This window comes from Nyctibius grandis, chromosome 10 (genome assembly GCF_013368605.1).
Source record: "Nyctibius grandis isolate bNycGra1 chromosome 10, bNycGra1.pri, whole genome shotgun sequence".
Taxonomy (NCBI): Eukaryota; Metazoa; Chordata; class Aves; order Nyctibiiformes; family Nyctibiidae; genus Nyctibius; species Nyctibius grandis.
The window spans coordinates 13783738-13808573 of NC_090667.1; the positions used below are offsets into that span (position 1 = coordinate 13783738).

Sequence of the window (24836 nt, forward strand, 5' to 3'; positions counted from 1 at the left end):
AGGTCTCCTCCTCTTCCCCCTTTACCCCTCTCGGCTCTTTCTCTCCATCTTGGCATCTCCCAGGCCTCCCAGTTGCCCCCCCGAGACCTCCCAGTGGGCCACCGCATCACTCATTTGACCTCATCAAACCTCCCACTTGACCCCCAGACATCCCACTTGACCACCCAGACTTCCCAGTGGGCAGCCACACCACCTCTTTGACCCCATCAAACCTCCCAGTTGCCCCCAGTTGTCCACCCAGACCTTCCAGTTGCCTTCCAGACCTCCCAATGAGCCACCACATTATGCATTTGCCCACATCAAACCTCTCAGTTTTCCTCCCAGACCTCCCAGTGGGCCACCACACCACCCATTTGACCCCACCAAACCTCCTAGTTGCCCCCGGCTATCCACCCAGACCTTCCAGTTGCCCCCTAGATCTTCCAGTGGGCCACCACACCACCCATTTGACCTCTTCAGACCTCCCAGTTTCCACCCCCAGACAACCCAGTCGTCCACCCAGACCTTCCAGTTGCCCCTCAGACCTCCCAGTCACCCTCCAGACCTTCTAGTCACTCCCCTGCCTCAGATCTTTCAGGTGCCCACCCACAAGACCTCTCCCCCCACGGCTTTCCCTCCTGTACCTCAGGGACTCACATGTCCCTTCCCGGAGCCCCTGACCTGGTGGTGGATCCTCGGTGTCCCTGTCACCGGTGGTGGCCGTCACCGTTAGATGCCACTTCCCCTCCACCCAACCCCAGAGAGGAAACTCTCACGCAAGAGGAAGGAGGCAGGAAAACCACAGGGGAGGAAGGGACATGTGGTGGGGGAGGGACCTGGACCTTAATTTGTCCCCTTGAGAAGGGGCAATGACAGGAGCGGTGGCATTGCCACCAGGTAGGGAAACCCTCCAGCAGGTCCTCCAGAAAGTGGGGGGTGTCTGGTTGCTCTGTCAGATGGCTGTGGGGGTGGTGGGAGCACGTTGAGATGGTGTGGAGGGGACAGGGAAGGTCATCTTCTACGAGTGGTATGGCCAATGCACCTTCTCTTCCTTCCCTCTGTCCATCCCTCCACCCACCTGTCCCAATCTTTGGGTCCTGGCCTTAAAATCAGGACAACCCCCAGCAGATCCCGCCCCCCATGATGGCGTGACCCCAAATGAGAAGAAGACCCAGTGACAGCGGTGGCCCTCCATAACCCACCGCACTGAATGGAATCCCCATTTCCCATCATGCCGTTGCCCAAACAAAGCCAGCTAAGACTCCAGATAGATTCATGGAATTGTTTTGGTTGCAAAGGACCTTTAAGGTCATCGAGTCCAATCGTTAACCCAGCACTGCCAAGGCCACCACTAACCCGTGTCCCTCAGCACCACATCTACAGGGCTTTTAGATCCCTCCAGGGATGGGGACTCCACCACTGCCCTGGGCAGCCTGTGCCAGTGCTTGACAACCCTTTCCATGAAGAACGTGTCCCTGATCTCCAATCTAAACCTCTCCTGGTGCAACTTGAGGCCATTTCCTCTTGTCCTGTCACTTGTTACCTGGGAGAAGAGATCAACCCCCCCCTCGCTACACCCTCCTCTCAGGCAGTTGTAGAGAGCGAGAAGGTCTCCCCTCAGTCTCCTTTTCTCCAGACTAAACACCCCCAGTTCCCTCAGCTGCTCCTCACAAGTTCTCCAGACCCTTCACCAGCTCTGTTGCCCTTCTCTGGACTCGCTCCAGCACCTCAAGGTCTTTCTTGCAGTGAGGGGCCAAAAACTGACCCCAGGATTTGAGGTGCGGCCTCACCAGTGCCAAGTCCAGTGGGATGATCCCTGCCCTGGTCCTGCTGGCCACACTAGTGCTGATAGAAGCCAGGATGCTGGTGGCCTTCTTGGCCACCAGGGCACACTGCTGGCTCATATTCAGCCGCCATCGACCAACACCCCCAGGTCCTTTTCCACCAGGAACTTTCCAGCCGCTCTTCCTCCAGCCTGTAGCGGTGCGGGGGGTTGTTGGGCCCCAAGTGCAGGACCTGACCCTTGACCTTGTTCAACGTCATACAGTCGGCCTTGGCCCATCGATCCAACCTGTCCAGATCCCTCTGCAGACCCTTCCTACCCTCCAGCAGATCAACACTCCAGCCCAGCTTGGTGTCATCTGTGAACTTCCTGAGGGTGCACTCAATCCCCTCGTCCAGATCATCTATAAAGATATTGAACAGGACTGGCCCCATCACTGAGCCCTGGGGAACACCACTTGTGATGGGCCGCCAGCATGATGTAACTCCATTCACCCCAACTCTTTGGGCCCAGCCATCCAACCAGTTTTTTACCCAGTGAAGCGTACACCCCTCCAAGCCATGAGCAGCCAGTTTCTCCAGGAGAATGCTGTGGGAGGCTGTGTCAAAGGCTTTACTAAAGTCCAGGTAGACAACATCCACAGCCTTTCCCTCATCCAGTAAGAGGGTCTTGTCATAGAAGGAGATCAGGTTAGTCAAGCAGAACCTGCCTTTCATAAACCTCTGCTGGCTGGGTCTGAGCACCTGGTTGTCCTGTACATGCCCCATGATGGCACTCGAGATGATCTGTTCCATCACCTTTCATGGCACCGAGGTCAGGCTGACAGGCCTGTCGTTCCCTGGATCCTCCTTCTGGCCCTTCTTGTAGATGGGCGTCACATTTGCTAATTTCCAGTCATCTGGGACCTCCCTGGTTAGCCAGGACTGCTGGTAAATGATGGAAGGTGGCTTGGTGAGTACTGCCACCGAAGAAGAGGTAAAGAGAAGAGAAGAGGAGAGGAGAGGAGTGAATAGAAGAGAAGAGAAGAGAAGAGAAGAGAAGAGAAGAGAAGAGAAAAGGACGTGTTGCATCCCATACACGTCACTCTCAGAGTAAAGCTGGGGGATCACGAGGGTCTCGCTCTCGTCTTCTATGGCGGGCGTCCCAAGGGGACTCTGTCCCTTTTCTCCTGCCCTTGATCCCAATCCGTGCGTTCCTGAATCCACTTCCCGTCTGTCGCTGAGCCCAGTCTGGGCCTTCCCGGAGCCCTGCAGTGCTGGGGATGACGTGACCATCATTGGGGGAGCTTGATCTTTTCTGTACATTTGTATATATTTAATTGTTTCCATTATTATTATTCTACTCTTTTTCATTGTTACAGTTTATTTCTGACCATAGGTTTTTGCACGACTCCTTCTGGGGGAGCAGTCCCCCTTGGGATTTCCTCTAGGAAAGAAGGGACCATACAGAGGGACCTTGGCAGGCTTGAGAGCCGGGCCTGTGTGAACCACGTGAGGTTCAACAAGGCCAAGTGCAAGGTCCTGCACGTGGGTTGGGGCAATCCCAAGCACAAACCCAGGCTGGGCGGAGAATGGATTGAGAGCAGCCCTGAGGAGAAGGACTTGGGGGTGATGGTTGAGGAGAAGCTCAACATGAGCTGGCAACGTGCGCTTGCAGCCCAAAGCCAACCGTGTCCTGGGTTGCATCCCCAGCAGTGTGGCCAGCAGGGCGAGGGAGGGGATTCTGCCCCTCTACTCTGCTCTCGTGAGACCCCCCTGCAGTGCTGTGTCCAGCTCTGGAGCCCCCAACAGAAGGAGGACACGGAGCTGTTGGAGCGAGTCCAGAGGAGGCCACGGAGATGCTTAGAGGGCTGGAGCCCCTCTGCTATGGAGACAGGCTGAGAGAGCTGGTGCTGTTCAGCCTGGAGAAGAGAAGGCTCCGGGGAGACCTTCTAGCACCTTCCAGTACCTGAACGGGCTACAGGAAAGCAGGAGAGGGGTTTTTGACAAGGGCATGGAGTGACAGAACAAGGGGGGACGGCTTTAAACTGGAGGAGGGGAGATTTAGATGAGCTATGAGGAAGAAATTCTTTGCTGTGAGGGTGGTGGGACACGGGCCCAGGTTGCCCAGAGAAGCTGTGGCTGCCCCTTCCCTGGCAGTGCTCAAGGCCAGGTTGGATGGGGCTTGGAGCAACCTGGTCTGGTGGAAGGTGTCCCTGCCCGTGGCAGGGGGTTGGAACTAGATAGTCTTTAAGGTCCCTTCCAACCCAAACCCTTCTATGATTCTATGATTCTATGAAAAAGAGGCTTTGGAGCCTAAAATGAGGCTAGAAGTGAGGCTTTGAGCCATCAAAATGTGGGTTTGGGCCCTAAAAATGAAGCTTTGGGTCCAAAGATGAGGATTTAGACCTTAAAGATGAGGCTTTGGAGAGTAAAATGTGGGGTTGGATCCTAGAAATGAGTCTTTGGGCCCTGAAAAAGTATTTGGGCTCTAATCAGTTTTTTCTTTAAAACCGAGACTTTGGACCCTAGAAAGTAGGGGTTGTACCTGAAAGGTCCAGGTTTAGAACCTAAAACTGAGGCTTTCTACCCTAAAAGAGGGATTAATAACCTAAAACTATGACTTTGGGCCCTAAAAGGGAGGCTTTGGACCCTAAAAAGGAGGTTTTCAACCCTGGAATCAAAGATTTGGACGCTAAAATTGAGGTTTTGGACCTTCAAAATCAGAATTGGGGCCTAGAAATAAGGCTCTGGGTGCTTGAAATGAGTCTTCAAACCTTAAAAGGGGGGTTTGGAACTTCTAATGAGAGTTTGTAGCCTAAAAATGAGGCTTTGGTGTCTAAAAAAGAGGCTTTCTACCCTAGGATCAAAGCTTTGGGCCCTAAAACTGAGGCTTTGAGCCCTAAAAGTGGACTTTGGACCCTCCAAAGGATGCGGCTTGGACCCTAGAAAACCCTGGCTGGATCCTAAAAATGACGCTTTGGACCCTGAAATGAGGGATTGGCCACTAAAAATGCAACTTTGGAGCCTAAAAATGCAACTTTGGAAGGCAAAACTGACTTTGAAAAGTAAAAATGAGGCTTTGGACACTATAAATCAGGCTTTGGACTCTACAAATGAGGATTTGGATGGTCAAAATCGGACTTTGGGCCTTAAAAATGACGCTGCGGGCCCTTAAAATGAGTCTTTCAACCTATAAATAAGGGCTTGGAGCTTTTTAATGAAGGTTTGTTCTGTATGAATGAGGATTTGGACCCTAAAAATGCAACTGTGAGGACTAAAACAAGGCTATGGGTAGCAAAGGACAGACTTGGATCATATAAATGAGGATTTTGGCCCAAAAAATGGGGCTTTACACCCTAAAAATGGGTCTTTAGATGCTCAGAATGAGGCTTTGGACATTAAGACAATGAGGCTTTGAGGCCTATGTAGGAGTTTGTACCCTAAAATGAGGCTTTGGACCATAAAAATGAGGCTTTGAGACCTAAAACTGAGGCTTTGAGCCCTAAAAGTGGACTTTGGACCCTCCAGAGGAGGATTTGGACACCCAGGATGTGTCTTGGACCTGAAAATGAGCCTTTGGACCCTATAAATTAGGCTTTGGACCCTGAAATGAGGCTTTTGACCTTCAAAAATCAGATTTTGGGACTTAAAAATGATGCTCTGGATCTTTAAAATGTATCTTTGAACCTTAAAATTCGGCCTTGAAACTTCTAAATAATGCTTTATAGAATGAAAATGTGGATTTGGACCTTAAAAATTAGTATTTATACCCCCAAAATTAGTCTCAGTTGATTCAAGAATTACACTTTTTGCCCTAATGTTGAGTTTTGCATAATAAAAATAAGGGTTTACACTTTAAAAACCCACAGTTGAATCTGAAAAATGAGGCTTTGAACCTTTAAAATGATGGTTTGGGCTCTGAATTTTTTCTTTTGGGCCTTTAAATAGGGTTTTTTGCCATTAAAATTCAGGTTTTGACTCTAAAATGAGGGTTTTTTTCCCTAAACATGAAGGTTGGGCCCCAAAAATGAAGAGTTGGATGTTAAAATGAGGGCTTTTTGACCCAAAGCACGCACAGATCTTGTAGCCAGAGGGTTAACCCTGGTTTCCCATCACCCCTTAGGTCCATCAGCCTTTGGGGAGGACCCATCAATCATGGTTTGGTGAACCCCAGTATCCAATCGCCACAGGGGCCCATCACCATTGGGGTGTTGGGCCATCATGCCTTTGGGCCATCACCCTCAGGGTGGTTAACCCTGGGACCCATAAACCCTTGGAACCAACAGTTTTGGGGTGTTTAACCATGGCAGGGGGCCCATTACCCCTTAGGCCCAGTCACCCTTTGGGTATTTAAGCCCAGGGACCCATCAGCCTTGGAGCCCCTCAGCTTTGGGGTGTTTAAAACCCAGGTGCCCATCACTCCTTGGACCCATGAACCTCAGGGGACGTAACCCTGGGTTCCCATCACACTTGGGCTGGATAACCCTGGGAGCCCATCACCCCAGAGGCCCATCAACCATTAGATCCAACACCATTCGGGTGGTTAACCCTGGAGGCCCATCACCGCAGGGGCCCAACACATTTGGAGTGGTTAATGTTGGGGCCCCATCAACCCTTGGGGTGGTTAGCACTACTGACCCATCACCCCTTGGGTCTGTTATCCTTGGTGGCTTAACCCTGGGTCACCATCACTTCTTGGGCTTATCACCCTTGGGATGGTTCAACACTTGGGGGGGGGCATCACTTTTGGGGTGGTTAACCCTGGGGACCCATCATGCCTTGGGCCTTTCACCCTTGGGGTGGTTAACTCTTGGGACACATCACACTTGGGTTTGTTAACCCTGGAGATCCATCACCCTTGGGGTGGTTAACCCTGGAGGCCCATCACCCTTGGGGTCCTTAACTCTGGAGACCCATCATCCTTGGGGTGGTTAACCCTGGAGGTCCATCACCCTTGGGGTCGTTAACCCTGGTCAGGGCACAAACGTAGACACAGAGTGACTTGGAGGACACTTTTTTTTACTGTGGGGGTGACCGAGGCTCCTCGGGGACGTTCTGGGGTCTCTAACCATGGAAGGGTAAAAGACCACCTGGCTGTGGCTGTGGTGGTGGCCCTGGGGCATGCCTGAGCCCCCCATGACCCCTTGAAGGGTCCTGCTTCCCTCCAGGGTCTTCCAGGACCTGCAGCCCCCCCAGGGACATGCCTGAGCCCCCCAACACACCATGAAGGTCCCTGATGACCCCTAAGGACCCTCCTGAGACCCCCAGCACCCCATGAAGGTCCCTGCTGACCCCCAGAGACTCTCCTAAGCCCCTCCTGCACCCTGGGGACCCACGAGGGCTTTCCCAGGAGGGCGACAGCAGGTGACACTGGGGACACACCCGGGGGTCTCAGTGGTCCCCCCAGGCCAGCGCGTGGAGGCGGTGGGCAGCATCCCGCAGCCGCCTGCGGTACTCGAGGCAGCGGTGGAGCCCGGGGGGGACGGGCGCCAGCCCCCACCGCAGCCCCCAGCACCCAGCGGCAATGGTCCCTGTGGAATCGTTGTCCCCACCGTGCAGCACCCCCCTAGCACACAGGTCCCCCCAGGACCCCCCGGCTGCCAGCAGGGCCTCCAGGGCCACCATGGGCGCGTCATGGCCGCTGCGCCCCGGCCACCCGTCCAGCGCCCAGCACAGGTACGCCGCGTCCCGCTCAGCCGGTGACGGAAGGGAGGGCACCTGGGGTGGGCCACCACCCTCCAGAAGGCCCCGGGATTCCAGGTACCTGCAGGGACATAGGGACACTGGAGTCACTGGGGACACTGGGGTTACTGGGGATATTGGGGTCACCAGGGACATGGGGATGTTGGGGTCAGCAGGGACACTGGGGTCATGGGGACACGGAGATATTGGGGTCAGCAGGGACATGGGGATGTTGGGGTCACCAGGGATGTTGGGGTCACTGGAGACACGGAGATATTGGGGTCAGCAGGGACATGGGGATGTTGGGGGTCAGCAGGGACACGGGTCAGCTGGGACACTGGAGACATGGGGACACTGGGGTTACTGGGGATATTGGGGTCACCAGGGACATGGGGATGTTGGGGGTCACCAGGGACACTGGGGTCATGGGGACACTGGAGACATGGGGACACTGGGGTTACTGGGGATATTAGTGTCACTGGGGACATGGGGATGTTGGGGGTCACCAGGGACACTGAGGTCATGGGGACACTGGGGTCACCAGGGATATTGGTGTCACTGGGGGCCATTGGAATCATTGGTGTCACCAGTGACAATGGGGTAACGAGTGACACTGGGGGTCACCACTGGGCTGTGGCTTTCTAGCAGCCCCTGTGACACCGGGTACTTGTGGGGACACTGGGGACAACGGGGACACCTGGGGGGCACCATGGGTGCAGTGGGTGCAGTGGGGACACCAGTGACACCAGTGTGGTGTGCCACCAGGACTGGGAGAGAGCCTTGCAGGCACCAGTGACACCAGTGGCCCCCCCCCGAGCCCCTCCCAGTGCTCCCAGTACCCCCTCACCGGTGCCAGGCGTCCCCGAAGAAGGGCCAGGTGGCTGCGTTGTCCCCCACGGCCACCCCAGCGCCCTCCACGTAGTCCCACGCCAGGGGCAGCACCCGCAGCAGCTCGGCCCCCCAGCGCTCCGGGGGCTCCCCCCGAGCCCCCAGCGCCCCAAAAAGGGCCACTGCCAGTGCCCCCAGGTACCCTGTGGGGACAGGGGGACTCAGAGGGGGGCTCCAGGGTCCACTCCCTGTCCCCCCCCCGCCCCGTGTGGCACCCACCGGTGGGGTGGTGGTGGGTCATGCGCCCACTCTCGACGCTTACCCGGATCAGCGTCGGCAGCTCCCAGGCGTGTGGGTACCTGCGGTGGCAGCAGCCCTGTCCCCGTCCCCCCTGTCCCTTCCCTGTCCCCATCCCCCCCTGTTCCCTCCCTGTCCCCGTCCCCCCTGTCCCCTCCCTGTCCCTGTACCCCCAGCCTTGGCCCTATCCCCCATCCCACCACCCCTGTCCCCACTGTCCTCGTCCCCACTGTCCCCCTCTCATCTGCTCGGTGACCCCTGTCACTGTCCCCTGGGGCTCCCTGTCCCCACTCCCCCCAGCTCACATGTCCCCAGCACCTCCCTCCTCACTGTCCCTGTCCCCCCCCCAGCTCCAACACCACCATGTCCCCACCTCTTACACCCCTGTGTCCCTGCCACCCCATCCCTGTCCCCTCCTTGTCCCTGTCCCTTCCAGCTCTGACACCCCATGTCCCCAGCCCTGACACCCTCGTGTCCTCATTCCTCCAGCTCGGACACCACTTGTCCCTGTCCTTTGTGTCCCCATCCCCCTGTGTCCCCATCCGCCCAGCCCTGACACCCCCATGTCCCCATCCCCATCCTGTCCCTGTCACCCCAGCTCTGATATCCCCATGCCCCCATGTCCCCATGTGTCCCCCCATGTCCCCATCCTGTCCCTGTCCCCCCATCCCTGATAACCCCATCCCCCATACCCCCATCCCCCGGTCCCCACGTGTCCCCCCATGTCCCCATCTCATCCCTGTCACCCCATCTCTGATACCCCCATCCCCTGGTCCCCACATGTCCCCCCTCTCCCCACATGTCCCCCCCCATGTCCCTCCCCTGTCCCCGTCCCTACCTGAGCCCGATGGCCAGGCTGCGCATGGCAGCCCCACAGCCGGTGCCGCGGGGGTTGAAGGGGATGCGATAGCCCTCGGGCTCCCCAGGCTGCAGCTGTGAGGTGCCTGGTGGGGTGGGGGCAGGCATGAGATCCCCCCGTGACACCCCCCCTCGAGACCCCGGGCCCCCACTCACCCAGGATGCTCGTGGGCCCCGGCTTGCGTCCCTCCATGTCCCCCATGGCGGCCACATAGCGACGAGCCAGCTCGTGCAGGAGGGGTTCCCCCTCCAGGCCTGGGGGGGGTGTGGGGGGGTGTGAGGACCACCCTGGCCCCCCCCAAAGTGCACACCCCAAAATTGAAGAGGAAGAAGATCCCCCCCCCCCCCATTGCACCACCCCCAAATGGTGGGGAAAGGGAAGAGCACCCCATAGAGAACCCAAAAGGGAAGAGGAAGGAGGAGACCCCCCCCCATGGACCCCAAAAGTGGAGGGAAAAGAGGACACCCCCCCATGGACCCCCAGAAGTGGAGGGAAAAGGGGAGGAGACCACCCACGAGCCCCAAAACTGAAGGGGAAGGGTGACACCCCCCCATGGACCCCAAAAGTGGAGGGAAAAGGGGAGGAGACCACCCACGAGCCCCAAAACTGAAGGGGAAGGAGGACACCCCCTTATGGACCCCAAAAGTGGAGGGAAAAGGGGGGGAGACCATTCATGAGCCTCAAACCTGAAGGGGAAGGAGGACACCCCCCCCCCCATGGACCCCATAAAGTGGAGGGAAAGAGGACACCCCCCCCCCCGGACCCCCAAAATTAGAGGGGAACCCAACCCCTCCCAGGGAACCCCCATATAGCCCAGGGGTATAACAGGGACCCCCAACCCCCCCCAGGGAACCCCCACCCAGCCCAGGGGTATCACAGGGACCCCCCCCCCCGGGTCTCTGGGGTGCAACGGGGACCCCCAGCCGCCCCCCAACCTGTGGCCAGGCCCTCGGCGGTGGCAAGGTGGAGGACAGTGTCGTCGCTGACGGGCCACTCGGGGGGCTCCAGGGTGATGGCCTGGAGCCCCCCCAGCTGGGCCAGCTCGGCGTGGATCTGGGCTCCCGAGGTGCAGTACTCCCAGCGCGCCCCCCGGTACCCCAGCGCGTCCCCCACCCCGCTCAGCACCATGGCAGCTTCGTAGGCTTCCACCGAGGGCACCCTGAGGGGGGGATATTGGGGTTTGGGGGGGTACCAGAAGGGGGGGGGCACACCGGGAACTCCCGGGGACACTCACGGCTCCGCCATGGCGGTGGCAGCTGGGGATGCCCGTCAGGATCGGGGCACAGGGCCAACGCTGGCCACGGGCCCTTAAGGGGGATGGGGACACCTCAGGGACTGGGGGAAGGGGGACACAGGGGTGGTGTCCCCATGGCGATAGGGGTGAGGGACCCCAGGGGGGTGGCAGGGAGGGGAATGGCTTCAGGGGACCCCAAAAGGGACTGAGAGGGGGTTGGGGAGGTGTGGGGGAAACCCAGAGGGGCACGGAGGGGTCTGGGGGACACCCAAAGGGTGCTGGGGGACACCCAAGGGGGACACATGAGGCACCCAAAGGGACCTGAGGGGTGCCCCAAAGGGGCATAGAGGCACGTGGGGGGGCACCCAAAGGGACATGGGGGCACCCAAAGGGACATGGGGGCAACCAAAGGGACATGGGGGGGCAACCAAAGGGGCATGGGGGGGCAACCAAAGGGGCATGGGGGCACATGGGGTGCACGCAAAGGGACACCCAGGCACGTGGGGGGAACCCAAAGGGACATGGGGGGCACCCAAAGGTGCTGGGGGGGCACCCAAAGGGGCTGGGTGGGCACCCAAAGGGGCATGGGGGCACATGGGGGGCACCCAAAGTGGCTGGGTGAGCATCCAAAGGTCAATCCAGGCATGTGGGGGGCACCCAAAGGGCCATGGGGGGCAACCAAAGGGACATGGCGGGGCACCCAAAGGGGCTGGGGGGGCACCCAAAGGGGCATGGGGGCACCCAAAGGGGCAGCCAGGTATGTGAGGGGCACCCAAAGGGACCTGGGGGGCACCCAAAGGGACCTGGGGGGGCACCCAAAGGGGCAGCCAGGTATGTGGGGGGCACCCAAAGGGACATGGGAGGGCACACAAAGGTGCCGGGGGGGCACCCAAAGGGACATGGGGGGCAACCAAAAGGACATGGGGGGGCATCCAAAGGTACTGGGGGGCACTCAAAGGGGCACCCAGGTATGTGGGGGGCACCCAAAGGGAAGTGGGGGGCACTCAAAGGGGCATCCCCAAGCAAAAACTTTTCTCCCCAATATTTTTCCCATATTTATTTCACCGGGCTGGGGCCAAAACATGGCCCTGAGCCACATTTTGGGGTGAAATCCCCCCAAAACTGCTCTCGCGTGGCTCGGCCCTAAACCCGCGGGGATTTGGCTATGCAAAAATATTAAAATGAGTGCTGGGTGGTGGGCAGCGAGCGGTTAAACGAGCGTCCTTGAATTTCAGACGCTTAATTATGGAGCCAAGCGGTGAAACCTCAGCCAGTCCCGGAAAAGTGCAACCCCACAGGGGCAGGACACCCCAAACCCCACAGGTCATGGCCCAGATGTGGATAGGGCACCCCAAATCCTGTGGGTCAGGGACAGGATGGGGGCAGGACTCCCCAAACCCCACAGGTCATGGAGCTGACAGGGACAGGGCACCCCAAATCCTGTGGGTCAGGTCTAGAACAGGAGCAGGGCACCCCCAAACCCCATGGATCAGGGCCAGGACAGGCGCAGGGCATGTCAAAACCCCATGGGTCAAGGCTAGGAACACCCAGAAACCCCACAGGACATGGAGCAGACAGGGACAGGGCACCCCAAATCTTGTGGGTCAGGGACAGGATGAGCCCAAGATACCCCCAAACCCTGCAGGACATGGAGCAGACAGGGATAGGGCACCCCAAATCCTGTGGGTCAGGGACAGGATGGGGGCAGGACACGCCAAACCCCACAGGTCATGGAGCAGACAGGGATAGGGCACCCCAAATCCTGTGGGTCAGGGACAGGATGGGGGCAGGACACCCCAAACCCCACAGGACATGGAGCAGACAGGGATAGGGCACCCCAAATCCTGTGGGTCAGGTCTAGAACAGGAGCAGGGCACCCCCAAACCCCATGGATCAGGGCCAGGACAGGCGCAGGGCATGTCAAAACCCCATGGGTCAAGGCCAGGAACACCCACAAACCCCACAGGTCATGGAGCAGACAGGGATAGGGCACCCCAAATCCTGTGGGTCAGGGACAGGATGGGGGCAAGACACCCCCAAATCCCACAGGGACATGGACTAGACAGGGACAGGGCACCCCAGATCCTGTGGGTCAGGGACAGGATGAGCCCAAGACACCCCCAAACCCCACAGGACATGGACTAGACAGGGACAGGGCACCCCAAATCCTGTGGGTCAGGGACAGGATGGGGGCAGGACACCCCAAACCCCACAGGTCATGGAGCTGACAAGGACAGGGCACCCCAAATCCTGTGGGTCAAGGCCAGGATGGGCCCAAGACACTCCCAAACCCCACAGGTCATGGCCCAGATGGGGACAGGGCACCCTGAATCTCATGGGTCAGGGCCAGGATGGGGTCAGGACACCCCAAACCCCACAGGTCATGGACTAGACAGGGACAGGGCACCCCTAATCCCATGGGTCAGGGCCAAAACAGGATCAAGCCCTTGAGCTTTGCAGGTTCTTGTTGGATCAAGTGTGGCTGAGTCACAGTGATGCAGGATCGGGCCTCTCGCTTGTGCAGGTGCTTGTGATGTCGGTGCCGGATGAGGAGCAGCTTGGACAGGATCAGGTCCTCAACTTTGGCAGGTGTTGCTGAGCCCAGTCTGGGCCTTCCTGGAGCCCTGCAGTGCCGGGGATGACGTGACCATCATCGGGGGAGCTTGATCTTTTCTATATGTTTGTATATATTTAATTGTTTCCATTTTTATTATTATATTCTTTTACGTTGTTATAGTTTATTAAAACTCTTTGAACTTTCCAACCCATAAGTCTCTCTCTTTTCCTTCCCCTTCTGGGGTGGAGGCAGGAGGGTTAATAGAGAGCATCTGCCACCAGTTTAATACCCGGCCCAGCCTTAAACTGTGACACTAGCTCAGCAGTGTAGCTGAGTCTTTAATCTCGTTCAATCCTGGGTGTTACATTTGGCTTGTTCCCGTTTTGTGCTTCATGCACACGGAATTTCCACAATTGCTGGTTATGCCCTGACTGGAGCGTCCAAGTTTTGCCCCATTGTACTGCTGCTGCTCTTTACTGTTAAAGAAAAAAACCCAAACAACACGAAGAGAAAAACCTAAGGAGGAAAATCAAGTTTTCACAGAATCCCAGAATCGATGAGGTTGGCAGAGCCCTCAGGAATCATCGAGTCCAACCGTTGCCCTGACACCACCCTGTCAACAAGACCAGGGCACTAAGTGCCAAGTCCAGTCTTGTCTTGAACCCCTCCAGAGATGGTGACTCCACCTCCCTGGGCAGCCCATTCCAATGTTTAATGACCCTTCCTGAGAAGAAATGCTTCCTAATGTCCAACCTGAACCTCCCCTGGCAAAGCTTGAGGCTATGTCTTCTTGTCCTGTCACTAGCTGCCCAGGAGAAGAGGCTGACTCCCACTTCACTACAACCTCTTTTCAGGTAGTTGTAGACTGCACTAAGGTCACCTCTGAGCCTCCTCTTCTCCAGGCTAAACAACTCCAGCTCCCTCAGCCGTTCCTCATAGGTCAGACCCTCCAGACCCTTCACCAGCTTGGTCGCCCTCCTCTGCACTCGCTCCAACACCTCAACACCTTCCTTGAAGTGCGGGGCCCAGAACTGGACACAGGATTCAAGATGCGGCCTCACCAGTGCCGAGTACAGAGGGACGATCCCTTCCCTAGACCGGCTGGCCACACTATTCCTAAGAGAGGCCAGGATGCCATTGGCCTTCTTGGCCACCTGGGCACGCTGCTGGCTCATGTTCAGCCGTCTGTCCATCAGCACCCCCCAGGTCTCTTTCCTCCTCCAAAGCCAGGTCTTAAGTCCCACAGGCTTAAGAGGAGAAAACGGAAGGGTAAGTTGAGCGCAGCAAAGCCAATGTTAGAAAAAAATGGGCTTTCCTGCTCATTAACAGCTCTAGACAACAACGCAGCAGTGCCCAGGTGTTGTTCAGGGGAGCTAATTTAGCAGAAACTGAACCCCCTCGTGTTACCAGAAAATAGTCCCCAAGAAAACTCTCTAACCCCAATGACAGTTTAGAAGCTGACATTGGTTTATTGCAGCGCTGGGTGCACAGGGGATCTCTCCTCCTAGCATGCACATCCAGGGACAAAAGCACACTCGTTATACACATTACAGGAAAATGAATATTCATATAATTCCAAGAAAAGCCCACCTATTCCAAGAAACTTATGCATCTGCTAATACATTATGTAATGGTCTTTGCGCACGCATACTGAATTGGGGAAGGGGTCTGGGGTGGTCTCTGGGGGTCTCTAGTGGTCGTAAGCCCCCCATAGTTACACTGTCCACTGTACAACCCCACTTCTGCGCAAGTGTTGTCGAGGCCTTTCTGTTGACACACGCAGGTGGCTCCAAGGAGAAGATCCTGTTCTGGTTCCTACAGGATTTGTCTCTACTCCTGGTCCCAAAGCTGTGAATCAAGTTAATTTAGACACTACAAAGATGTTGTTCACAGTCTTCCTTATCTCTGGCCCTTCTTTGTAATTAGTGAGGAATTCAACAGAGACCTTGGATTCTCTAAGACTAAGCGCAAGCAAGAGTCAGTGATGACTGTAACTCTAAGTGATCTCAGTCCCAGAAGCAGACCCTGTCTTCAAAACATGCTGTTAGCTTCACAACGTACCGTTATTATAGATAAAAGGAAAATTGCTGAAAGAAAAGTTGATTCTGTCTAAAGGCTACACAGTAATTAATTAAGGTAATTTATTTAAGCAACAGATACAAATTCCTTTAGGTTGCTGGTGATGAACACGCTGTCTGCAGAGCACGCTTAGGCACCTATGAACATACGTACGTTGCAGGAAGACTCTATAGCACTACTAATATCATCACAAATACAAGCCTGAGTTCTCCCTTTCCCAGGGAAGCACCTGGTATAACCAAGTGTACAAGTCTTACCCAAAGGTGTCCCTATGGGTGGGAAGAGAGTCCGCAGTGATGTGTCCCTGATCATAGAATCATAGAATCACAGAATGTCAGGGGTTGGAAGGGACCTCTGGAGATCATCGAGTCCAACCCCCTGCCAGAGCAGGGCCAGTCTAGGGCAGGTCACACAGGAATGCATCCAGACAGGGCTTGAAAGTCTCCAGAGAAGGAGACTCCACAACCTTTCTGGGGAGCTTGTTCCAGTGCTCTGTAACCCTCACAGGAAAGAAGTTCTTCCTCATGTTGAGGTTGAACTTCCTGTGCTCCAGCTTGCATCCATTGCCCCTTGTCCTATCGCAGGGCGCAAGTGACAAGAGGTTGCCCCTTTCCTCTTGACACCCAGCCCTCATCTATTTATACACATTAATCAGATCCCCTCTGAGTCTTCTCTTCTCCAGACTGAAAAGCCCCAGGTCTCTCAACCTTTCCTCATGAGGCAGGTGTTCCACTCCCTTCATCATCCTCGTAGCCCTCTGTTGGACTCTCTTCAGTAGATCTCTGTCCTTCTTGAACTGGGGAGCCCAGAACTGAACGCAATACTCCAGGTGAGGTCTCACCAGGGTAGAGTAGAGGGGGAGGAGGACCTCCCTCGATCTGCTGGACACACTCTTCTTAATGCACCCCAGGAGGCCATTGGCCTTCTTGGCCACAAGGGCACATCGCTGTCCCATGGATAACTTCTTGTCCACCAGGACTCCAAGGACTTAGCAATGTCATTTTCCCCACCTTGCCTCTTTCCTAAAGGCATTCTATACTATTTTCTGTGTTTAGGTGGAGCTTAAGTGACTCTAGTCATACATACCTTTATTTTTGATTGGTGTAAAATGCTCTTCCTTCAATTTAAAGGTATAGGCTAAGAAAAATTCAGAGAGCATGCTCAGGGGGAGAGGAGGCAGGTAGCTTTTGGGATGGAGGTGTGTTTCATAGAATGGTTTGGGTTGGAAGCGACCTTAAAGACCATCCAGTGCCAATCCCCCTGCCACGGGCAGGGACACCTTCCACCAGACCAGGTTGCTCCAAGCCTCATCCAGCCTGGCCTTGAACACTGCCAGGGAGGGGGCAGCCACAGCTTCTCTGGGCAACCTGGGCCAGTGTCTCACCACCCTCACAGGAGAGAATTTCTTCCTAAGATCTAATCTAAATCTCCCCTCTTTCAGTTTAAAACCGTTCCCTCTCATCCTGTCACTACTTGCCCTTGTAAAAAGTCCCTCTCTCGCTTTCTTGTAGCCCCTTCAGGTACTGGAAGGTGCTATAAGGTCTTCCCGGAGACTTTTCTTCTCCAGGCTGAAGAGCCCCAACTCTCTCAGCCTGTCTTCATAGTAGAGGTGACTTCAACTTGCCAGATGTCTGCTGGGAATACAACACAGCAGAGAGAAAACAGCCCAGGAGGTTCCTGGAGTGTGTGGAAGATGGTAACTTCCTGATGCAGCTGGTAAGCGAGCCTACCAGGGGAGGTGCCGCTAGACCTGCTGTTTACAAACAGGGGACTGGTGGGAGATGTGGAGGTCGGAGGCCGTCTCGGGCATAGCAATCATGAAATGATGAGTTTTCGATTCTTGGTGAGATAAGGAAAGGGGTCAGCAAAACCGCTACCTTGGATTTCCAGAGGGTGGACTTTGGCCTGTTCAGGACGCTGGTTGAGAGAGTCCCTTGGGGGACAGTCCTGAAGGGCAAAGGGGTCCAGAAAGGCTGGACATTCTTCAAGGAGGTAATCTCAAAGTCACAGGAGCAGGCTGTCCCAACGTGCCATAAGGCGAGCCGGTGGGGAAGAAGACCGGCCTGGTTGGACAGAGAGCTTTGGCTAGAACTCAGGAATAAGAAGAGAGTTTGCAACCTTTGGAAGAGGGACAGGCAACTCGGGAAGAGTACAAGGATGCCATCAGGGCGTGCAAAGAGAAAATTAGAAAGGCAAAAGTCCAGCCAGAACTCACTCTGGCCACTGTCGGAAAAGATAACAACAAAAGAAGGACCAAGGAGAATCTCCACCCTTTACTGGATGTGGGGGGAAACATTGTCACCAAGGATGAGGAAAAGGCAGAGATACTTAATGCCTTCTTTGCCTCAGTCTTTAACAGTCAGACCAGTTATTCACAGGGCACCCAGCCCCCTGAGCTGGATGACAGGAATGGGGAACAGAATAAGCCCCCATCATCCAGGAGGAAGCAATTAGCGACCTGCTGCTCCACCTAGACATGAACAAGTCTATCGGGCCTGATGGGATCCACCCGAGGGTACTGAGGGAGCTGGCAGATGAGCTCACCAAGCCACTCTCCATCCTTTTTACCAGCAGTCCTGGCTAACCGGGGAGGTCCCAGATGACTGGAGGCTGGCCAATGCGATGCCCATCTACAAGAAGGGCTGGAAGGAGGATCCCGGGAACTACAGGACTGTCAGCCTTACCTCGGTGCTGGGGAAGGTGATGGAGCAGATCATCTTGAGTGTGATCACACAGTATGTCCAGGACAACCACAAGATCGGGCCCAGCAAGCATGGGTTCATGAAGGGCAGGTCCTGCCTGAGCAACCTGATCTCCTTCTATGACCAGGTGACCTGCCTAGTGGATGAGGGAAAGGCTGTGGATGTGGTCTACTTAGACTTCAGTAAAGCCTTTGACACAGTCTCCCACAGCATTCTCCTGGAGAAACTGGCTGCTCATGGCTTGGACAAGAGTACTGTTCGCTGGGTAAAAAACTGGCTGGACAGCCAGGCCCAGAGAGTGGTAGTGAATGGAGTTAAATCCAGTTGGCGGCCAGTGACCAGTGGTGTCCCCCAGGGCTCAGTCTTGGGGCCAATACTATTTAATAACTTTATTGATGATCTGGACGAGGGGATTGAGTGCACCCTCAGTCAGTTCACAGACGACACCAAGCTGGGTGGGAGTGTTGATCTGCTGGAGGGTAGGAAGGGTCTGCAGAGGGATCTGGACAGGTTGGATCGATGGGCCGAAGCCACTGTATGAGGGTCAACGTGGCCAAGTGTTGGGTCCTGCACTTGGGGCACAACAACCCCAAGCACCGCTACAGGCTGGGGGAAGAGCAGCTGGAAAGTTCCTGGTGGAAAAGGACCTGGGGGTGTTGGTCGATGGCAGCTGAATATGAGCCAGCAGTGTGCACAGGTGGCCAAGAAGGCCACCAGCATCCTGGCTTGTGTCAGCACTAGTGTGGCCAGCAGGACGAGGGCAGGGATCGTCCCCCTGTACTCAGCACTGGTGAGGCTGCACCTCGAATCCTGGGTGCAGTTCTGGCCCCCTCACTATAAGAGGGGCACTACACTTCTATACTTTTCAGAACGCTTTGCGTAAGATACAAAGTCTTTAGTACTTTTCCACGAATTCTTAGTTCCTGAATCTTCTAGTTTGTTAAAAAAATCCACCACAATCTCTGTCTCAGCTGGTTCTTGTCACTCTGTTCCACTTCTTCATTCTGGCTTTGAAGGCTTCAGGGTCGTCTTGGTCACTTATCTCCTCATCCATCTTCTTCTGTACACACAGAGGTTTTTACCCTGGAATTTTAAGAAGGTTTCAAGATGTTCTATTAACTACATACCACAATGTAGGCCTAAGCTGAGCAGTTTTCTACCTCTGTAGTCTCATGCTCTTTCGATAAACGGTTATTTTCCAGCCAATTATCTGTTGTTATATCTAAATTTCTAAGAAACTACTGATTAACTTGACTGTGTTTTAAGCCAGCCCTGGAGGGGGCCATACAAGGGCTCAATGAGCAGCATTATGGTTGTAATGTGGTTCTCAGAATTTCTGAGCACCTGTGGTTATTGTTTCCTTAACTCTATTCACTATTCTTATTAATTTTTATCTAGACCTAAATTCTTTGATCTAAACATAAAGCAAAGCAAATCATTTATTTTCTTCTACAATTCCCTCCTTTTGTTTTTATTGCATCCCTGCAATCTATCTATAGTTCCACATTGCATTTTCTAATTTCTGTATCATAGAAGAAAAGTTACAAACATCGCAGCAAAACAATTAAACAGAGTCATTAATATAGCAATAATTACAATTGCTATCAATTTCTTGATCCAAGTAGACAGATTAGGAAACCAAGAAGTCAACCAAGAAAACACCTCTGAAAAACCCCAAGAAGTATCATGCTTCAACACTTGTTGCACTAATTTCCCAAATTTTATGAACATCAGTTAACAATTCTCCTGGATGGTCCACGTACATTCAACAACTCACATTTAACACATACCTACTCCCCCTTGTGATGCTGGCATCATACCCAGGGCCATCTGATTTTGTAAAGTGATTTTTGAAAGTTCTGTTATTTCCCTCTGTAACGTCGTCAGGCCACGTGCTGTTGGTTTGCCAATTTTTCAGTTTCCCCAGAAACGTCCAAGATTGCTTTCTCCAATTCACTCACCCCTAATGAGGGTATAAACTGCCTAATAAATGAAATTTTGAAGGTCGATCAATCAATGGATTACTTGTTAATTTGGTACTTTCACAACTTTCGGGAGAATTTCTAAATCAGTGGACAGTAGTCCTAAAGTACAAATTCCTCCCATCGTGGAGGTAAAGCCTTACAGGCCTTTTTCCCACAAAGCCAAAAGACTCCTAAAGCACTAGGACCAACCCAACTAAGTTCTATTCCTGACCGAATAGTCGTTACTTTTCTACAATGAGTCCAGTTTCCTACAAAAGTATGATTCCGACTAAGATTTTGAGTTCTGGTGTCAGGTGGGTAACATCTCTGTGTACAAGACACATAAGATCTGTTATTAAATTTTGGAAAATCTGTATCCCATATTCTTCATAGTCTTCAGAATAGATGATATTTTCCCAAAAGGCTTCCCAATTTGATTCTTTTGGAACTGTAATTCGAATTAATTTGAGTCCTCCATTTACTGATTTAGGTAAAGTCGCACAAAGCCAAAGTTCTGTCAAATTCAAGTTCTCAGAGAAGGATTTCATTAAGGCAATGTGGGTATTATCCATCCAACTCTCTTCTGCTGGCTTTGAGTCAATACTTCTAGTCTTTCTCCTAGCTAATTATTTCATTTGGGTGAATGTGGGATGAGTGTCCGAATTCTGAACATATGATGAAAACTGAAGTGTCATATTCTTTTTGATAAAACACAATCCTAGACTGATAGCAAAACGATTGCCCCGTGAATTGAGTTCATGACAGCACCAATTTCCATGGCCATAAATTACCCACATCTGATGATCACAGCACCACGTCCCAATTCCATTTGCTGGTTCTTGAACATGTATGTGATACCAGTTATTCCACAGATCGTCAACCCTAAATCTAACACTAGTACAGAATTTGAGAAAACTTTTAATTGGAGGGGAAGGCTCTCTCTGGTCAATTTTTGGACAACTAGATGTAAGAAAGGTCTGTCCAGTCTTTGATAACCTACAATTAGGCCCCTAAGTAAACAGATACGATCACTATATTTAATAACAGTCTTATTGGTATTGGCATCCCTACAATGCAAAGCAAACTTTGTCCATAAGGTGTCACCACAGGATAAGAAAATAAGGAACAATGTAACCAGAGATTTAAGAAAGTCCATTATGGGGTGCGAGTCGGCCTCTTCTCCCGGGCAACCAGTGATAGGACAAGGGGACACAGCCTCAAGCTTTGCCAGGGGAGGGTCAGGTTGGACATTAGGAAGCATTTCTTCTCAGAAAGGGTTATTAGACATTGGAATGGACTGCCCAGGGAGGTGGTGGAGTCACCATCTCTGGATATGTTTAAGACAAGACTGGACATGGCACTTAGTGCCATGGTCTAAGTTGACATGGTGGTGTCAGGGTAACGGTTGGACTCAATGAGCCCAGAGGGCTGTGCCAACCTGGTTGATTCTGTGATTCTGTGATAAAAGGAAGTTGATAATACAGTATATGGTCCTTCCCACTTTGGTTCAGATCTATTCTTCCTCTTGAAGTTTTTCACCAGTACTTTGTCTCCTGGTTGAATACTATGTGCTTGTACCTCAGGAGGTCCACCTCGATGCCAACAGGCATGCTTTTGCATTTCAAAGAAGCGATTTTGCAAATACAGTGTATATTGTGTCACTGAGGAGAGGATGAGCCAGGAGCCGGAGGGACTCCAGCACTGGCCGTGCCCTCCCCAACAGGGCACCATCCCACAGGGCCTCAGCACGGCCAGTAGAGCCAAGGGTGGGACAGGGTCCATTAGCAGCCCCTGACACAACAAGGGCACGAACTGGGAGCAGGACGCCCCAGGCAGCCCAGTCTGGAGCAGGGCATAGGGTTAGACAGAGCAAGGGAGTTACCCACTGGTGGTGAGAGCAGCATCCTTCCTCCTCCGCCACGGTGCGGCGTCCCCGGTACTGCAGCAGGACACATGAAAGCCTCAGCGTCGAAGCCGCTGCCAAAGCTTTTTGGGTGAGCTGACGCAGTTATCCCGCCCAGCAAGAGAGTGAACATCTACTGAGCAAGAAGTTAGAGGGGTCTGAAGAAACTGCCTGACAATCAGTGTGCCAGGAGGATGGCTGCAGGGGAAAGCAAGCTGCAGGTGGCGGTGGCTGCAGAAGGACCTTTAGCCCTTCCTGGCCACCGTGCTCTAACTACGATTTGCCCTCGCTCTGGCCTCATGGCGCTGCTCCCAGGAGATACCCAAAATTCACCAGGATGTGGGCCTGGGCAACCTGCAAAAAACTGAGAGTCACAAAAGCCTTTTGTGTCACTGAAAATATATCCTTAACGCGGCCAACAAGGAAGAAAAGTTTTGCCCCTTTTACTGGCTCTGCCAGCCCTTGGAGAGCTGAGCACTGGTCTGTTCCCCTTCTGGTTTGTGCCAGGAGGGAACCAGGAGAGCAGCCAGGAAAGCTGAGGGACCACTAAAGGACCTGACTGGGATGAGAGGAGGAACCTGCAGCGGAATTCACACTTGGGCTTGTTGTTACAGAGGTGGCAAATCAACGAACGCACGCTCCCTGCTTCAGCCGACCTTCATGGTCAGTGACAGATGGTAGCCCCTTCCTCCTTTGCTTCTGCACCATCACACCAAACTGCAGTGGCACAGCTGATGAGGAAACCTCAGGGAAGACTAACGTCTCAAACTTCTTCTTTGAGATGGAGGCCTTCCAAAAATGCTCCAAAGAGGACCAGTGGAAATTCTCCTTCTTGCTGCCATGTGAGGAGAGGCTGAGAGAGCTGGCACTCTTCAGCTGGGAGAAGAGAAGACAGGGATGGGTGGGGGGCGTGAGGTTTCTTCTCAATGTGTATAAAAACCTGCTTAGAAGGAAAGGAGATGAGGGAGGCAGGCTCTGGTCAAGAGCGTGCACTGAGAGGACCAGAGGAAAGGGGCACAAATTCAAACACATGATATTCCAGCTGAGAAACCACTATCTTACTGTTGGGGGTGACCTATTTTACCGATTCTAGGTGACCATGCTTGAGCAGGGGAGTTGGAGCAGATGACCACCACAAGTCCCTCAGCTGTTCTGTGTGATTCTGAGCTTTGCTTTGACTCCTACAGCCTCTGAACGCAGCCCTGCTCCCCCTGGCAAGGATTCTGGGACAAGGGATGATTCCAACCTCCTCCAATACAACTCATCACAAAACAACATCAATCTAGTCCAGAATATCGTACAGCAGACAGTTAGAAGCAAGAAAATATCCTTTTATTGTGGACATCACGTGCGGGAGCCCGGGGGTCACAGCGGTTCAGCCAGCAGCAGCAAAGCGGCTCCTGCAACGATAGAGTCGGAAAGCGCTGATAAACCCACAAAGGCAGGAACAGGCATGACTGGGTTCCCCTCTCTCACAGAATCACAGAATCACAGAATCACAGAATCAACCAGGTTGGAAGAGACCTCAGGGATCATCGAGTCCAACCGTTGCCCTGACACCACCCTGTCAACTAGACCATGGCACTAAGTGCCATGTCCAGTCTTGTCTTAAACATATCCAGAGATGGTGACTCCACCACCTCCCTGGGCAGCCCATTCCAATGTCTAATAACCCTTTCTGAAAAGAAATGCTTCCTAATGTCCAACCTGAACCTCTCCCGGCTGTTAAAGAAAATTGGCAGAGTCCGGGTGTCTAGGTTTGCTGGTTTTATTAAACAACTCAGAGTTGGACCCACCACCTCAGTGAATGGTACCTGTCTCAAATTCACTATTGGTTTATATAGAAACTAATAAGCAATTACATCATAAACTTTTCACGACCTTCTGTTAATAATCCACTAACTATTTCAATTCCTCTTTCTTCCTTCGTCAAGAGTCCATAAAAGTCCCTTGCCAGGAGTCCACAAAAGTCCATTCTTTTCCAGCTGATCTTTATGTTCTGGTTCCGCTCCGACTCCGGTCGACACCCCATCCTTAATGTTCTTGCAATGATCAGCGTCCCATCTTGATGCGGGTCGACCAGAGTCTGGTTTCCACTGCCAGCGTCTCCTAAGTATTAACCTAAAATAGCTAAAGTCTATTTAGAACTTTATTTCTATTAATGTTTATTTCTAAGTATCCCATATTTCTTTTAAGGTAAAGAAAAGGTTAACCATACATCTCCTTTACTAAAATCATCAGAAGGTAATACTTCTAGGCCTACTCCTGCTTAGCTACTCATTAAGCTTTGACTGATGATTTGTTCAGTCCTAGGTCAGGATTACACAAGGAGCTTTGAGAACAATATTCATGGATTGTGAAAGCCCACCTGTGTTTATCAGATTGATTTATACTTATTATTCTATGCTTAATTCATGATAACTTCTATAACAATTTATGTGAAAATATCTACAACAATTCCCTCTTGTTTTCATTGCATCCCTGCAATCATTTGTATCACCATGATGATTGTATTCTTGAAGCAAGAGAAGAAAAATATCTTATACAGCATTGTCCTAACAGTAGTATAATCACAAGGATAATAATTATAAACAAGACAATTACAGTCAGCTTCTTTATCCATAAAGCTAAGTTTGGGAACCAAGATGTGAGCCAAGAGAGTGTTTCAGTAGATCCTCAAGAGGTGTCGTCTTTTTCTACCTTTTGCATCATAGAACTCACTTCCCAAATTTTGTGCACATCTGTGAGCAGTTCTCCGCATCGGTCTGTGTACGTACAGCAACTAATACTTAAAACTGTGCACACTCCTCCTTGTGAGGCTAAGAGCATATCTAGAGCCTTTCTGTTTTGAATTGTAATTTTAGAGAGTTTTGTAATTTCTTTTTGCAATGTCAGAAATCTACGCATTGAGGCATTGACTAATTTTTCTATCATCTCCCCAGATATATTTATTATTGTTTTTTCCAAATTGATAAATAATTCCTCTGG

At 52.9% G+C, this 24836-nt stretch overlaps 1 protein-coding gene across 1 annotated transcript; it reads right to left on the reverse strand.

Moving 5' to 3' along the window:
* Positions 1-6741: 6741 nt before the first annotated feature.
* Positions 6742-10676, reverse strand: LOC137667841 (ADP-ribosylhydrolase ARH1-like). The gene is made up of 7 exons (XM_068408966.1): positions 10644-10676; positions 10345-10568; positions 9565-9663; positions 9389-9494; positions 8533-8612; positions 8273-8456; positions 6742-7507 (listed from the first exon to the last, which is right to left on the reverse strand). The coding sequence occupies exons 1-7, from the start codon at positions 10652-10654 to the stop codon at positions 7135-7137; spliced, it is 1077 nt and encodes a 358-aa protein (XP_068265067.1). The 5' UTR covers positions 10655-10676; the 3' UTR covers positions 6742-7134.
* Positions 10677-24836: the final 14160 nt, after the last annotated feature.